Source organism: Diabrotica virgifera, chromosome 6, assembly GCF_917563875.1.
Source record: "Diabrotica virgifera virgifera chromosome 6, PGI_DIABVI_V3a".
NCBI classification, from domain to species: domain Eukaryota; kingdom Metazoa; phylum Arthropoda; class Insecta; order Coleoptera; family Chrysomelidae; genus Diabrotica; species Diabrotica virgifera.
The window spans coordinates 140979104-140996463 of NC_065448.1; the positions used below are offsets into that span (position 1 = coordinate 140979104).

At 31.6% G+C, this 17360-nt stretch overlaps 1 protein-coding gene across 6 annotated transcripts in view; it reads right to left on the reverse strand.

Moving 5' to 3' along the window:
* Positions 1-17360, reverse strand: part of LOC114325317 (sodium/hydrogen exchanger 9B2) — a 195533-nt gene that overhangs the window by 26062 nt on the left and 152111 nt on the right. For all 6 annotated transcript variants that reach the window (XM_050653219.1, XM_050653221.1, XM_050653222.1 and 3 more), the window contains 3 exons: positions 16857-17240; positions 12547-12728; positions 2593-2817 (listed from right to left, as the gene is read on the reverse strand). In XM_050653219.1, the coding sequence (XP_050509176.1) occupies positions 2593-2817; positions 12547-12728; positions 16857-17240 (791 nt within the window). The remainder of the gene's footprint in view (positions 1-2592; positions 2818-12546; positions 12729-16856; positions 17241-17360) is intronic.

Genomic DNA, 17360 nt, shown 5'->3' on the forward strand with positions numbered 1-17360 from the left:
AGTTCTAATTTAAATCTCGTAACTTTTACTTCTCATTTCAACTAAGTACGTTGTATTTAAAATTTCTAGGCGTGAAATTTGTAGACGAGACTGTGAAGTTGATTTTGTAGACGAAAACGGCCAAATGTAAAATGATTTAAAAGTCTGCACTTTTTACGCGTTTTAATATTACGGCAACACTGCCTGGCTCGGGAATTACCGTATGGATACCTATTGGAGTATAAAGATGGACTGGGTTTGTATGAATCTGCTATCGGCTCAGGATTGTTAGAAATTTTTAGGTGATATATTTTTTTTCTACAAATCTTTTATTTGCAAACTATGTCAAGTATATATTTCATAATTCATTACGTCACATATCACCTAAGTTTAAATTTGAAAGATATACTCCTCTAACTCTATCAGAAATCGATGGCTCGGGATAACTGTTTTGTCTAATGGACTGACTTTGTACGAAGGATGTATATATATATATATATATATATATATGAACTAAAATCAATGTTTTCAATTGCATATATTGCAGATCTGGAGTCTGTTATTATCACAGCTTTTTCAATATTACTCTCTTTGATCCATTCTAGAGCTTTTTCGATGGCTGTGATCTCAGCTGTAAAAATACTACTAATACTAAATAATTTGTAATTATTATGTTGATGGGTATTTTGCACATACATAGCACATCCTACTCCTGTTTGATTTTTAGAACCGTCTGTGTAAATTACTGGGTAATCCACAAAGTCGCTCAGTATAGATTTTACTAAAATATTATTTAAATGATTTGATTCTGTATATTTAGGAATTATTTATGAATAATTTTATGCAGCAGTTATTTGTTAGAAATAGTCCAGAGAAATAAGATTTTTCTCGTGACACATCCCCCTCCAGGCTGAAACCAAATTTATTGAGTAGTATGGATATCTATATTAATAAACTTTATGTTTCCTGCAGCCGATTTTGATGATATACACAGTTATAAACAAATGAAGATCAAAAAACGGTAAATTTTCGCTTTTTTCGTCTATAACCAAAAAGTTAAGCACATTAAACAAATGTGTGAGTAAGAAACTCATAAATCGTTTAAAAAATTTCAATATGGCGTTTTCTGAATATATCTATCCTTATTGGTTACTTAGAAAATTGCAAAATAAATCATAAATTTTGAGTTTTATAAATATTCATAACTTATGTAAAAATTAACTTAAAACCTTCTTATTACACGAACTGCTGAGAATTCTGGTGCTTACATTATATTTTAAATTTCAAAGCAATTGGTCAAATAGTTTAAAAGTTATTTAATTTGTTTTTACCAAATTCCCTTTTTTTGCAACACTAGTCAGAAAATTATGAGGTTACAGTAAGACTTCTTACAGTTTATTGAAGAACATTTATACTATGGACTTAATTAAAAAAAAATGACAAAAAGTAATTGACATTGACATTGACATTGTAAAATTATTTTGCAAAAACTCGTCGATGTTTTGCTTACTTATAAACAATTAGAATAACTTTTTATCCGTTACTCGTAGAAAATTTTTATACACATTTAGATAGAAAAACAATTGTCCTAGGACAATTATGGACGAAGTTAGCCCCCCATTTTTTTAATTGGCATGTTTTTGCAAAATAATTTTGCAGTATTTAGAATTATTTTTTGTCATTTTTTTTAATTAAAGTAATAGTATAAATCTTCTTCTTTCATAAACTATCCAAAGTATTAGTGTAACTTAATCATTTTCTGACTTATAGCGTTGCAAAAAAAAATTAATTTGGGATAAACAAATTAAATACCTTTTAAACTATTTGACCAATTGCTTTGAAATTTAGGGTATGATTTAAGCACCAGAAGTCTCAGCATTCCGTGTAATTAGAACGTTCTAAGTTAATTTTTACATAAGTTATAAATATTTATAAAAACTCAAAATTTATGATTTATTTTGCAATTTTTTAAGCAACCAATAAGGATATACATATTCAGCGAACGCCATATTGAAGTTTTTTTACGATTTATGAGTTTCTCACTCTCAAATTTGTTTAAAATACTTAAATTTTTGGGTATAGACGAAAATAAAGAAAATTTACCGTTTTTTTATCTTCATTTGGTTATAACTACATATGTATATCATCAAAATCGGCTGCAGGAAACATATACGTTATTAATATAGATGTCCATACTACTCAAAAAATTTGGTTTCGGCCTGGAGGGGGTTGCGTCACCAATAGGATATTTGTTTTCCTTATTTCTCTGAACTAAAATGTAATAGGTACAACTTAGAATCAAGGGTTCTTAAGGTTAAACATCATATTCATTGTGGTCTGATAATGCAGATATAGATAGTACACACACAAAAATATTAAGAAAGATGGAGAAAAATATACCAATACCAAAAATATACCAATAACTTATCTCACATGACAATAATTGTGGTACTGAATATGTTAGAATTTGTTTAAAATAGCACTGAATTATAGAGAAGAGCTGAAAAAAGCTATAGAACATCCATTGTATAAAGATATATTATGTACCTGGATCTTCATCTAAATATTCTCAAAAAAATTTCAGTTCTCGAATACAGTTATTGTATCCCTTACCTGCTAGTATTGAGAGGCTTCCGAAAATTATTCCTTTGGCTACACTCGCACCAGTAAATATAATACCCAACACAACTCCAAAAATGGCTACCGAGAGTGCATCGTCGATACCTGCGACTGCTATAATTAGCGTTGGAATGCCTTTCACAACTCCATATCCTTTGGAACGTAGTCTAAAGAGGCATGGCACTACAACGGCAGGAGCCACAGCCGCTATTATGCTACCTGGAATAATTATTATAAGTAAAACTATATAAAAAAATCTAAATCGTAACAATACGTAACATGTTCATTGACCTTATGCTTCCATATAGGTTTTTAGCAACATCAGTGATTTATATCCAACAGTAAAAATAAGTCCCATTTACTCATGCATTAGGCTGTTAACATATTTCTACTTCTGCCTTAAGTACCGTCTCCCAATCAAAAGTTGGATATCATCATCACTATCTTTACTCTGCATTTAAACCAGTCCCTTAAAATTTTCAACCATGACACTCCCCTTCTCCCTATACTTCTTTCTGTTCTTATTTATCCCTGTATTACCAGTCTTAGCATTTAATATCGCTGTCCTCTCATTACGTGTCCCAGATATTGTACCTTTCTTATTTTTATTGTGTTAATTATTTCGTATTATTTGCCCATTTCTTACAATAGTCCCGTAATTGTTTTCTTTTGTATCCATGATATTCTAAGCATCCTACTGTAACACCAGATCTTAAATGAATGTAGCTTATTTATTTGTTCTTACTTCAGTCTCTTCAAATTAAAAAATATATATGTTACAGTTCAAGTTGATTATCAAGTTGGAGTTGACTCCAACTAGTTGGAGTCAACTCTAACGGCTGGTTTCAGTAAAAGTTGATTATAAATATAAAATGAAGATTTATATTCAACATTTATTAGTAAAAGTAGACTCCAACTAGGAAAAGTATACTCTTCCCAATGCCATTTAGTAAAAGTTGATTCTGATTCATACAAACAGCCGATTCTAGAAATTAAATGTTACTGAAAATGTTCAAATTAGTCTAGGCTGTATCGTCGCCCCCGTTAGGTAAATTACTCCGATTCGAATTTTTTGCACAAACTTACTCAAAAAGAGGAAAAAAAATTGTTTAAACGATTTTTTTAGACAAATTCACAAAAATAATTTTTTCACTTCGAACAATATTGCTTTAAAATAAAAATGTATACCATTTTTATTCAGTTGCAATGCGAAGGCAAAACAATCTTACTTCTCAATTAGAATACTGAGTGCAGTCCAGTCCCTTGAATCGCGATTTTCGGCTCTTATTGGAGCCTTCATCGGAAGGAACGTAGGCACTGTTCTCCATATTTTAACTGATTCGTATCGAGAGGTTTTCCCACCCATTGCAACTGAAGTGATGATAGTAGGTGGCTAGCGCCATCTGGCATTGAAAGACGAAGTAGTTTTCAATCCTAATAGTAAATTATTAATATTGAAAATATCAAAAATATTACTAGAAGATTTTTAAATTGAAAATGAAAATTGAAATTGCAAGTCAAATGGATGCTGCAGTGAAGACGAGAGGGAAGGAATTCTACACTATGCAATTCATATCCCCCGTCTGCAGATGGTAAAGTTCCAACGGAAAAATGCACCTAGTTACTCTACGGAGTAATACGACTATAAAATAAAAATGTATACCATTTTTATTCAGTTGCAATGCGAAGGCAAAACAATCTTACTTCTCAATTAGAATACGGAGTGCAGTCCAGTCCCTTGAATCGCGATTTTCGGCTCTTATTGGAGCCTTCATCGGAAGGAACGTAGGCACTGTTCTCCATATTTTAACTGATTCGTATCGTAATATTGTTTTAGATCATTTGGGTTATTCTGAGCAAAAAAAGGTATTCTGTGATTTTTTTCTAAAATTGATTGTTGTCGAGTTATACGCGATTTAAAATTTGAAAAATGCGAAAATAGCCATTTTCAAGGCTTAATAACTCAGTTGAAATCCATTATTATGAAAGTCAGAAAGTGACCAAATCAAAGTTTATAGCCCCCTCTACAAGATCCAGCAGAAATTTTTGTCACTATTTTATTACTAAGCTTTATCTTTAATTATTAACAATGAGCACTAAGTGCGTATTAGGCGACCGTCAATGGTGAGTGCTAAAGAGATGCACCATTCCGGTCGTCCAATGGTGAATCTCACTCGCACTCACATTGATGGCGGCCTCAATACACGCTTAGCGCTCATTGTTGATAATTAAAAATAATATCTTATTAATGAAATAATGACAAAAATTTCTTCAGGATCTTATAGAGGGAGCTTTAATCTTTGATTTTTTTTAGTTTCTGACTTTCATAATATATAATACCGTATGGCATTTTTGCCTTTCGGACAGTTCTGGCGCCAATTACATCTTTAACCCTGTGTCAAGTAACTAGTGTCGATGTACACTAGCCCAGGGGGACCGACGGCTTAACGTGCTCTCCGAGGTACGGTGGGACGGCTCGTGTCATTATTGGAAATGAAAATGGTTTGTCTTTGGCAGGGCTCGAACCCACGTACGCTGGCGTATGAGGCCAGCAATTATGCCGTTACTTCACGGCCGCTCGCTCGACTTTCACAATAATTACCTTTAACCGAGTTATTAAACCTTAAAAATGGTTATTTTGGCGTTTTTCAAAATATAAGTCGCTAATAACTCGACAACAGTCAATTTTTGAGAAAAAAGGCCCAAAGGATCTAAAAAAAATTTGTGCGAAGTGAAAAAATTATTTTAGCGAATTTGTTTAAAATCATTGTTTATCGCCAAACGTCACTAAAATCATCCATTATTGTACTCATTTGCCCTCATTTTCGGCAATAAAGTAACACTTTGTTGTATTGAAAGAAGAATGTTACTTTACCTGCCGCGATTATTAATCAAATTAACCGAGATTGAATGTAAGTGGTCAATGGCAGCAATCGATTATTTATTTGAGTAAAATTAAAATTTATTTACTTTAATTATTAAAAATATTGTACAAAATTTATCTTATTATTAATAAAATTTATGTCAAAAAGTAAAATTCTGTAGTGTTTTGCAATTATATTCATACAAAATAAATCAAAACTTTACAGATTTAGTAATTAGGTAGGTATACAATATACGAATTTTAACGACCCCCCCCCCCCTACAAGATACTGAAGAAATTTTTGTTATTATTTTATTACTAAGCGGTTATTTTTAATTATTAACAATGAGTGCTAGGAACATATTGACGCAGCTATCAATGTGAGTGCGAGTGAGATGCACCATTGCACCATTTTGGCATTTAAAAATTCAAATTTCTGTCAAACCACAAAACTGTCAAAACTTTTTTTGTAATTTATTGCTCACATGTCAGCACCATGACAAGGCGAAAGTTCTTCTTCTTGTGGTGCTTTCTCCTTTAGTGGAGGTTAGCGACTACAAATATGTCTCTGTCCAATGCGGCTCTAAATAAAGGTGTTGAATCAAGGCCGGTCCAGTCTCTGATATTTATAAACCATGAAATCTGGCGCCTACCGGGACCCCGTTTTCCTTCAATCGTACCCTGGATGATCAGTTGCGTGAGGCGGTACTTTTTGTTTCTCATTATGTGTCCCAGGTAGCTAACTCTTCTGACTTTAATGATTTTTAGCAGTTCCCTATCTGTACCTATTCTCCTCAGCACATATTCGTTGGTGGTGTGGGTTGTCCAAGGTATTTTCAAGTTTCTTCTATAAAGCCAGAGTTCAAAGGCGTCCAACTTGTTCATCAGTGTTGTGATGTGTCCAGGCCTCCGTTTCATACAAAAGTATTGACCACACATAGCAATGCAGAAAACGACATCTAAGGCTGATATTAATGCTACTGTTACAAAATAAGCTTTTCATTTTGATAAACCCCTGTTGGGCTACCTCGATTCTCGCTCTTGACTTCTTGTTTATAATCAAGTTGATTGTTGAACCAGCAACCAAGATATTTGTACTGGCTTACGTATTCAAGCTGTTGGTGTTTCACATACTTATTGGAAGAGGTAAATTTTTGTTCCTTAATATTCTTATAACTTTGGTTTTCGCAGTATTGATCTTCATCCCCATTTTTTCACAACTCTCAGTAACCCTATCCAACAGTATCTGCAGACTATGGTCCGAATCAGTCATTAATACTGTGTCATCTGCATACCGGATGTTATTTACTCTCTGCCCGTTTATCCTGATTCCTTCTGAAGAATGCGATAAAGAGTTCGCAAATATTACCTCAGAGTAGACGTTAAAAGTATGGGTGATAGCACACAACCCTGTCTAACACCTCGTTGTATTTCAATTGGCCTTGACGTATTACCATTGGTCTTTATGATTTCATGTCTGATTCCAATAAATAGCCTCTATAATTTTAGAATCTCTTTTGTCGACTCCGATGTCGTTCAATCTTTCTATCAAGGTCTTGTGCTTCACCCTATCGAACGCTTTCTCAAAATCTATGAAACAGATAAAAACGTCTGCTTGCTGATCTTTGTATCTTTGTGCCAGAGTTTGAAGACAGAATATTGCTTCTCGTGTCCCCATACCTTTCCTGAAGCCAAATTGTTCTTGACCGGTGACCTCATCACATTTTTTATAATATATTCTGTTCTGTATGATACGCAAGAAAAGCTTCAGAATGTTATTTAATAGACTTATAAGGCGGAAGTCCAGGCATAATTTGGCATTCTTCTTTTTAGGCAGTGGTATGAAGACTGATTCAAGCCATATTTTAGGGATAGTCCCTGTATTGTAAACATTATTAAATAGTCCAAGAAGAAGGTCTAAATTTTCCTCGTTGATTAACTTCAATAGCTCAGCTGCTATTTCATATTTTCCTACAGATTTGTTGTTTTTTAGTTGACGTCCATTAAATCCAATATTTCCTCTGTCATCCATCTTTGCTTCCGTGGTCGCTGTTTTGTGAGCATTTCAGTTGCCGTTGCAAGGGAGTGTGACACTAGTCAACAAAAAAAAAAAAACAAAAAAAAAATTGCGACTGACGTTAAAATAGCTGTACCGGGGAGTTTAAAGCGTCCTGAATGCGAATTAAAACACTAAAATTTTCCACCATGTATAGATTTTGAATTATCTTCTTCTTAAGGTGCCGTGCATTTATGCGTAGGGGTCCACGCATACATTGTCTTGTCAGGCGAAATGTTAGATGTTGAGTTATTGAATGTATCAAATATTGCTGTTTATTATAAAAATTCTTTTATAATATACACACATAAGTTCAGAACTAGAAACAAAAACCATAGTAAGTCTTTTTTACACAATTTTCTGCCTATCCCAATTTTCCCATAACACTATGTGGATTAATACAAACACACATTTTATCCTGCATAGTAAAAAACTAGGATAGCTCCTGGTTACGGTTCCTAAATATTGTAAGTTTTACTGGCTAGTAAATTCCACTTTAAAAAAATCCATTATTTTAATGTAGAACCTAGAGTTAAGCATGTTCTTTGGGCAAGTGAAGATCTCGAACTAAATCATGTAATTCGGCTTGTTGGATGCAATAAAGGTGCTTTTTCGTCGCTTTCAGGAAAATAAGAATCATTCTTTTCTGATACATCATCGGGTTTACTTTTATAGCCATACATTTCCAAATCTTCTTCCCAATTTGCCGGGGGTCCTGGAACTGGTAAATCTTCTCCATGGAAAACCGGTTTTATTGCTGAGATAATATCTGGATATTCAATTTTATGCTTGCCTTTCCTTGGAAACCCAGACACTTTTGTCATGCAGAAGTAACAGTCGTTAAAACAGTTTAGAACTAATAAGTTTAAATGGGTAGGTTTACTGATTAAGGATTACCTTTGGTTTATTCTTTATTTAAATGTTAATGTGTTATTGGTAGACATTAGATATCCCAGTGTTGTCAAAGTATGCACAATTTTTAGGAAAAACGTTAGTTTGATAACATCACTCACCGATATATCACAAATGACTGTTTTAAAAAAATTTTAGTAAAATACTCATAACTCAAAAATCGTAACTCACTTTTTTGAAAAAATCATAACTCAAGAATCTTACGTGTTAGGAACTTTTTATCATCATATTCATATTCAGAGAGCAAAAATTAACAAAAAACAGCATTTTGCATTCCAGTCGCAAATTGGTTGTAAACTAGTGTTATATGAAAGTGTGCTAAAATACAGTGCGAAAAAGTAAAACCGATTTAAAATACATTGTTACTTCAGACACACTTTAAACCCTTCATATACTGCTATCTATATTTACAATTTTCACACAATAAAACCTTTACACATAATATGAGATAGAGTAGATAAAAATTATTTTTGTGAATTTGGTTAACAAAAATTGGTTAAACAATTTTTCGACCGCGGTACCGCGTGACACCCTGTGTATTTGTTATAAGGATTGTTATACGGATGTATTTCTTTGAGTAAGTTTGTGCAAAAAATCGAATCAGAATAATTTACCCAACGGGGGCGACGTTACAGACTATATTAATAAGTAGTTGAAACGGTCAAAACAAAGAAACGCACACTCATCAAAAATGCACTTGAGATTCTCGTATAATCAACATTTACTGAATCGATCCAGGAAGAGTCAACTCCAACTAGTAAAAGTTGATTTAAATTGTTAAAATCAACTTTTACTGCTCGTTTCAGTTGGATTTGACTCCAACTAGTTGGAGTCAACTCTAATTGAGAATCAAGTTGAACTATAACATATATATATTTCCAGCTGCATATTATGTGGAAGACATTTAGTCCTCGTGGATATACATTATACATACATATACAGCGCATATACATATACATACATATAAATGTATACATATACAGCGCATAAGAAATTTGGAAGTTACTGAGGTATAAAATAGAAGTACGAACTAAACCATCCAACTAAAAATAATTACAAATAAAACATGGAAAAGATACTAAAAAAATCTCTAATATATAGATAAAGAAAAATCAAGAACGACTGAATAACATGATTCACATCCAAACGTTAGTAATGATCTGTATTGTAACTATAGTACCGATCTGTTATGTATAAATAGTTAAAAATGTTATTTTTGTTCTTTTGGGAAGGTGCCTTATTTTACACCAGTCACTGTAAATAACGCACGATGTAACCCTTCACCTTCGTTTTCGTAATTCGTTTCGTTGTAAATTATAATGACACCCTAGTCTTCTGTAAGTATTCCAAAATTTCTGTTATTTTTATATATTATATTCTTTGGGCTACTTATTTTGTCTCTTATTTGCAGTATGGCCAATAATTGTTTCGTGATACCTTCTCGAAAGCTCTCTCTATGTATCTTCTTCAATGTATCCGCCTTCATCAAAATATATACTTTTCTTCTTCAGATATATACTGTTTCTGCTCACTGGGAATATATCGCCTTGTATGCCTCTTACCTACCTAAATCTACTTTGTAATTCTTTTAAACTATTTTCTATTTGCATTATTTTATTTTTTAGTAGTATTATACAAACATTTTTATTATTGTCATTTTTTAAGTGTTGTTCCTTAGCAGTTGCTACAGTTTTTTCCTTTATCTTTAAGCGCCTTGTCCTTCAAGAACATTGGCAACCAGTATCATGATCTTTACTTTCTCCTCAGTTGACCTAAATTGTGTCTAACTCTTTAATTACATGTAGTAACTAATTATTCTTATTTAGTATTTTTCATCACGTGGGCAAAGCACTCCAATTTTCCATTTTATGGTATTCAGAACCTCTCTTTCATTGTTTGACGCTGCAAATCTGTTTCAATGGTCACTATGTCCATCCACGATATCATCAACATTCGTCAGTTTGCCCATATCTCTAGAGCCTCCATTATTTTACACGTTATTTCAAAAAGATTCCTGGCTTTCATTTCACATAGCCGAATGCTGAAGACATAAAAACAGTACCACATTCTTAAGGAAAATTAGTTTTGCATGTTAATCTTTGGGTATGTGTTGTGTGTCCATATTATGTAAGCTACAAGAAACTGCTAAAAAGATAACGAGCCTTATTGTTACTGTAGCGGGGAGGGATGAACGAGAAGCATAAATAATTGAATGCCTTAATTAGAAAATAATATACAGAGTGAGTTGTATCTATGAAAATTTTTTGCTCAATTAGAAATCCAATGAAATCAATTAATTTGTGGTCATCTGATTGAATACAACCAATAAAACCAACATTATACTGAAAACAGATCCCATGGGCTGTTTTCACTCAATCATGTAGCTATGGATACCTACATTTCGTTTCATTTCGATTTTGACATTTCAAATATTCAATATTTCAAAATGTCACGATTTGGTTGTAATACTGATGAGAATATTAATGAAACTAACATGTCTGGATCTTCATTAAATTTTTCTAATTGTTCCTTTGTTAATTACACATTTAAATAAATTGTTTCTGCTCTGTATTTTTTTTTTCATAACCAGCAAAAAATTTTCTATCCGAATAACCCTCGAACATTGATAAATGCTCAAAAATTTTTTAACAACTTTCTCAAGCTTGTTGCTTACAGGCAACAGACCTCCGCCTACGGCGTCGGTCTGTTTCCAAGCAACAAGCTTTCGAAATCTGTTTTTTTCAAGCTTTTTTCGAACAATTATCAATGTCCTTGGGTTATTACTACTGAAAACATTCAATTACCTCGAAAGCGGTTCGCAAAATTTTTATAGATTTTGGTAGGTAGAGGTTTTCTAATGCGGCCGATATTATAGTGCTAATTATATTGTTGTCTGATCGTCTGTCTTTCTGGAAATGTAATGAACTTTCTTATTTCAAACGGAATACCCTGTATATTTTTTACGATTTGAAGTCCTTAAGAAATACTTAGTATTTTTCATGCTATATTTCCTATACCTAAATTCCATAATTTCGCAGTTATTGCTGCATTTATAAAAAAAAATTAAACAAATAATTATAAAAATCAATTTTTTCTGCCCGGCTAGACATTATTTTACATTATTGGGATCATTGGTAACAAAAAAGGTCTTTTGTAATTTTTCCTAAAATTAATCGTTTTCGAGTACCTAATAAACAATTTAAAACTGAAAAAAATCGAGTAATGGCGATTTTCACGGTTCAAAAACACAAGTAGAAAATAAAATTTTTGAAATTACGAAATACCTAAATTGAAGCTTAAGTCATATTCTAATAGTTTGCCATAAGCTTTTTTGGCTCGTTTTATTCTAAAACGCTGCTTTTTAATTGTTAATGGAGTACATATGAGAGGACGGGCGATTGCGCTGCATTAACAACTAAAAAACAATGTTTTAAAATGAAACAAGCCCAAATTACTTATCGGTACCTAATAAAATAAGGCTTGAACTTGAAGTTGGGTACTTCGCAGTTTTAAAAATATTATTTGTTTATGTATTTGAATCTTGAATATCGTCATTGTACGATTTTTTTCAGTTTTAAATTGTTTATAACTCGGAAACGGTTAATTTTAGAGAAACATTACAAGATATCTTTTTTGTTCCCAATGATCCAAACAACCCAAAATAATGTTTACTCGGGCCGAAAAAATTGATTTTTATAATTTGTTTAATTTTTTTTAATAAATGTAGGAATAACTCCGAAATTATGGCATTTAGGTATAGGGAATATAACATGAAAAATAATCAGTATTTCATATGGACCTCAAAACGCAAAAAAATAAAAAGTGTTCTATTTGAAATAAGAAAGTTCCTTAGATTTCCAGAAAAACGGAAAATCTGACAACAATGTATTTAGCACTATATTATCGGCCGCATTAATCTATAAAACTAACTAATCTATAAAACCGAATTAATCTATAAAGCCGCATTAATCTATAAAACCGCACTTATCTATAAAACCCACCAAAATCTATAAAAATTCTGCAAGCCCTCTCCGAAATAATTGAGGGTTTCCAACATAAAACTCACTCCGTACATACATTATTAGAAATTATAATCAACAATTTATGTAGTACTTACCTAATAATATTGAATATTTCCAACTAGTACCTAACCAAAATTTGGCTAAAATAACAGTTAAACAAGCTTCTGCTGTCCATGGAATTACTGATAGTTTTAGTACGGTAAATTTAAGTCTATTAACAGCAGTGGGATCTAGGTCCAATCCTGCTCGAGTTAAAATGATTACTAGAGCAACAGCACTAAAAGACAATAAGAATTATTGTATTCATAAATAAATTACATAGGTACTTCCTCTTTTGAGGAATTATTGATTAATATATTTTTTCTACAACCGTGTTAAAAATGCAATTTTTAGCACTCCATAGGAGCGTTAAAAATGCAACTTTAAATCACTAGTGCTTTAAAAAAAATTTCTATTTTCATACTATAATATATCAATTATGATGTCACTACCTGTATTATAATGAACTTCATTATGATACAGATTTTCATTAGGATACAGATTTTTAACCAATAAAATCGCGATATGGCATTCGCAATAAAGGTGGTACACACGCAGTGACCAATGGCGAGTCAAATACATACGCTTTGACAGTTCTCAATATGTAAACAAACTGTCAAACTGACAAACTAATTTCTTTGTGTTACAAAATTAATAAATTTGAATAAATTTTTTGTTGTGAATGATCTTAGAAAAATAGTGTATACAGCTTGCATTTAATTATCATTATGAAGCTCGTACTCTATACGAAACTTGCCACATACGGCTCGTTTTGTATCCCTCATACTCGCTTCATAATGATAATGACCATTATAAAATGCTCGTTGCATAATATAGTATATAAGGCACTGCAGTTAAAAGTGAATTGCCAAATTGTGAAACGTCAAAATATTTATATTTCATTTATTAACATTAATATTAATAGTACAACTTGCGCAATTTGAAAAAGGTGGTTTAAAAGGTTTTTTAAAATTTAATTTAAACTGTATTATTGCATTTTTAACACGTTTGTAGAGAAAACTATTAAAATTTGTTAGAATATACAACAATAATAGTAGATGTTATTATTCTATAGTTGTTATGATTTACGTATTGACAGTATATGCAGTTTTGATGTAATGTCAAGAAAAATATAAAAAATGGAATGTCCGTCAAGTTCAAGTAAAAGTTTTTGTAGATATTGTCCTGTAATTGAGAATGAATACAGTATATTTGTTGATATACAAGACGTTTGTAGAAAAAATATTGTATGATATACGTGTTAAAAAGTACATTTTTAAGGCACTCATATGAATTGCAGAATTCGCTTCGCTCATTCTGCGAACACTTTCACATCCGTGCCTTAACCCTCCGTTAGTCGCTAGGATAAACGGAGCATCAAGAGTCGCTACGGTGTCAGAGACCGACAATCTAAAAAAATAGTTATTGGTATAAAATTCATACAAATACAGTCGGAAAAATTAAAGAATACCCATGAACGATCACATCAATCACTTACTTTATATTTACTGTCTTTTTCTATAAATAACAAACGTTTGTTATAGAAAAAGACAGCAAATACAAAATAAGTGATTGATGTGATCGTTCATGGGTATACTTTCATTTTTTCGACTGTATTTTATATTGTGTATAGGAATGACTGAAAAATATTTTTGAAAACGTTTTATTGAAAAAGAACAGATATAAAATGAAAAACCCAAGTATAACAATATACATATTGTTATTTGTAATATAAAAATATTCGCTAGGAACCATTTCCCATAATTCCAATAAACGTTTTTGTTCGGCTTCAAAGGACTAAATAAGATTTGACCAAAACTTACCAATAAAATGCAATAATAAGATGCTAAATCTTTACCTGAACTGCAAGTTATGCCAATAAAGTAATAACCACACCGTTAGTCGCTACGGAGTCTTGCACCGAAAATAGCTATAAAACTCGCACAACTGTACCCAAGTAGGTAAGAATGTATACTTACACGAGGTTAGTTGATAGGAAGAGGTACAGAAAGTGGCGATAGAAAAAACCAGTTATTTTGTAAATCCCGAATGAATAATTTTGTAGTCGGTGTGTGACACCGATAGCGACTAACGGAGGGTTAAACTTGTACTTTTAACACTTATATCATAAATAACTATTAAGGAAAAATGAGAAGTATATTTAAAAGCACATCCGCCAGAATTTAAATGCACCGTTTTTCTTCGACAATAGCTTTTTATTATAGTGCTATTTCTATTTTTAAAAAGTTGGACGGGTTTAACATGAATAGCCTAGTAAATTACCGTTATGAAGTGTAATTTTCAGGGGCAACTCCGAATTGCATGAAAATTTTAATTTAGGTTCTACTTATCCTACACTTCAAAGTTGAATTTGTGCCGTTGTTTTTACTTGGGGGGTGACAGTCACCCCCTCTTGGGGGTGAAAAAACATACGTTCAAGATAAGCCTGAAACGGATAAATTGACTGATTATAAGCAACTCTCGTTCTATATAATTTTTTATGTAAGTCAATACTTTTCGAGTCATTAGTGATTGAAAATGTTTATTTTTCGACAAAAAAAAAACTACGGTTTCAGACGGTTTTTCGCAAATAACTTAATAACTATAACCTATAACTACTATAATAAAAAAAATAACTCAAAAAGTAAATATTTTATCGAAAAGAATATACTTAACAAAAGTGTAGCTTATAAAAAAACGGAAAATATGGTTTATCAATAAAGTGTATAAACCTAGTAAAAGCAAAGTTGTAGCTCATGAAAAATACATTCTTATTCGTCTAATTCCAAATCGAATATTTCAACGTCAAATCACCGAAAAATTAAGCAATTTTCGGGAAAAACATTAATATTTTTTAAGGTGTTTAAAAAAAGCTTTACTCTATTTTTATCTACCCTAAATAAAATTAATCGTTACCGCTTTACCATTTACTTTAAATGTATGTGTATTGTTTATATGATCTGTAAGTTTTACTGGCTTTGAAGTGTTTATTTTAGAAAAAAATTGGATTTATAATAAAAAAAAGAATTCTAAAAATTTTGGGAAAAATGTCCTTTTTTCAAAATAACTTAAAAAAGTATTAGCGATACGAAATATTTCAAAGAATAAAAAATGTAGGTTTTGCTGTTATAAATATGCTGGTTTCATTTTGATTTTCTGTAAGTCAAAATTTGGTTAAGATATATGACTGTTCAAAGTTTTCATACACTCGTGATTAGTGACTCGTTCGAGTCCTTTTGAACTATAACCCTTTCAAAATAAGCACTTTAAACCCGTGAGACTGACAAATCATATAAAAGATAAGTAAAGTAAATTGTTTGTAAAGCGGTAACGATTAATTTCATTTGGGGAGCTAAACACGAGGAGATTTTCAAGATGTTTTACCAAAGAAAAAAGAGGTCAACTTTATAACTCGCTTATTTTTAATGCTAGAAACTTTTATAAACAATTAAAATAAAGCTTTTTTAAACAGTTTAAAAAAGTTTAAATAGGTTTTCTCCGAAAAGTGCTTAATTTTTTGGTAATTTCACGATGAAATATTAGATTTGGAATTGGACGAATAAAAACGTAAGTATTTTTCATGAGCTACAAATTTGCTTTTGCTGGATCTATAGACTTCACGAATACACAACTATTTTCGTTTTTATCTAAGCTACATTTTTGCTAAAAATATTTACTTTTGAGTTATTTTGCGAAAAACCGTCTGAAAATATGGTTTTTTGTCGAAAAATAAAAGTACTAACTCTAATTACTATTAAAAATAACTCGAAAAATATTGACTTAAGTAAAAAAAAGTATATAGAACGAAAATTGCGTATAATCAGTCAATTTATCCATTTCCGGCTTATCTTGAACGTATGTTTTTTCACCCCCGAGAAGGGGTGACTGTCACCCCCCAAGTAAAAGCAACCAACGGCACAAATTAAACTTTGAAGTGGAAGGTAAGTAGAACCTAAATCCAAATTTTCATGTAATTCGGAGTTGCCCCTGAAAATTACATGATATCGCCGTATTTCCCGTTCATTTACTGGGCTAGAATGGTTTTTGAAAAAAAAAATAAGATCAAATTACAGAACGCATGTTTAAATTTTCTTAAAAAATTTCCTTTTTCTCCATTACTCCACTGATTACTCTATTTACCTCGACATTGTAAGGAATAAGAGGACGACTTAAGTAAGTTGTCTAAAAGTTTGAGATATTTCTTGTAAATTGAACTCTTTAGTTTTATATACTAAATGCAGTCGATTTGTTTTTTTTTGGATTTTAACAATTATTTTTATTATTATTTTATAAAATAGTATCAATTTTAAACGCATAATTTTTCTATTAAATGAAAAAATATGTAGGTATAGATATTTGTGCTTACCTTAGATGTTTATTGAGATGAGAAAAAGAAGAGTCTATGTTGACAATATTTAAATTCTGCAATGCTATTCCCGTAAACAACATTCCGACTAAAGCTGGTAAAGTTGTTAATCCAAACAACCATCCTCCGAAATGGGCAGATATACTCAAAACAATTAACTGAAATAGCTGTCCTTTAGGTGGCGCAGCACTTTCACCCACTATTGCGTATAGTACACACCAAGCTAAGAGACCTATTAAAGTTAAAGCTATAATCCTAGTAACTTTCCTGTACGAAGGACAATATGGTTGGGGACAAACTCTTTTCCATATTTCCGGCTGATACTGCTTTCTGCTTTCTTCTGGTGAGTTAATTTTGAGACAGAAATCGTACCATATAGAGGGACTAAAAATAAAAGTATATATGATTAACCTATCACAATATGACAAGATCCAAATACTAAAATTACTGTAACAATTTTTTATGTATTATTTTTAGTCCAGAGAAATAAGGTTTTTCTCGTGA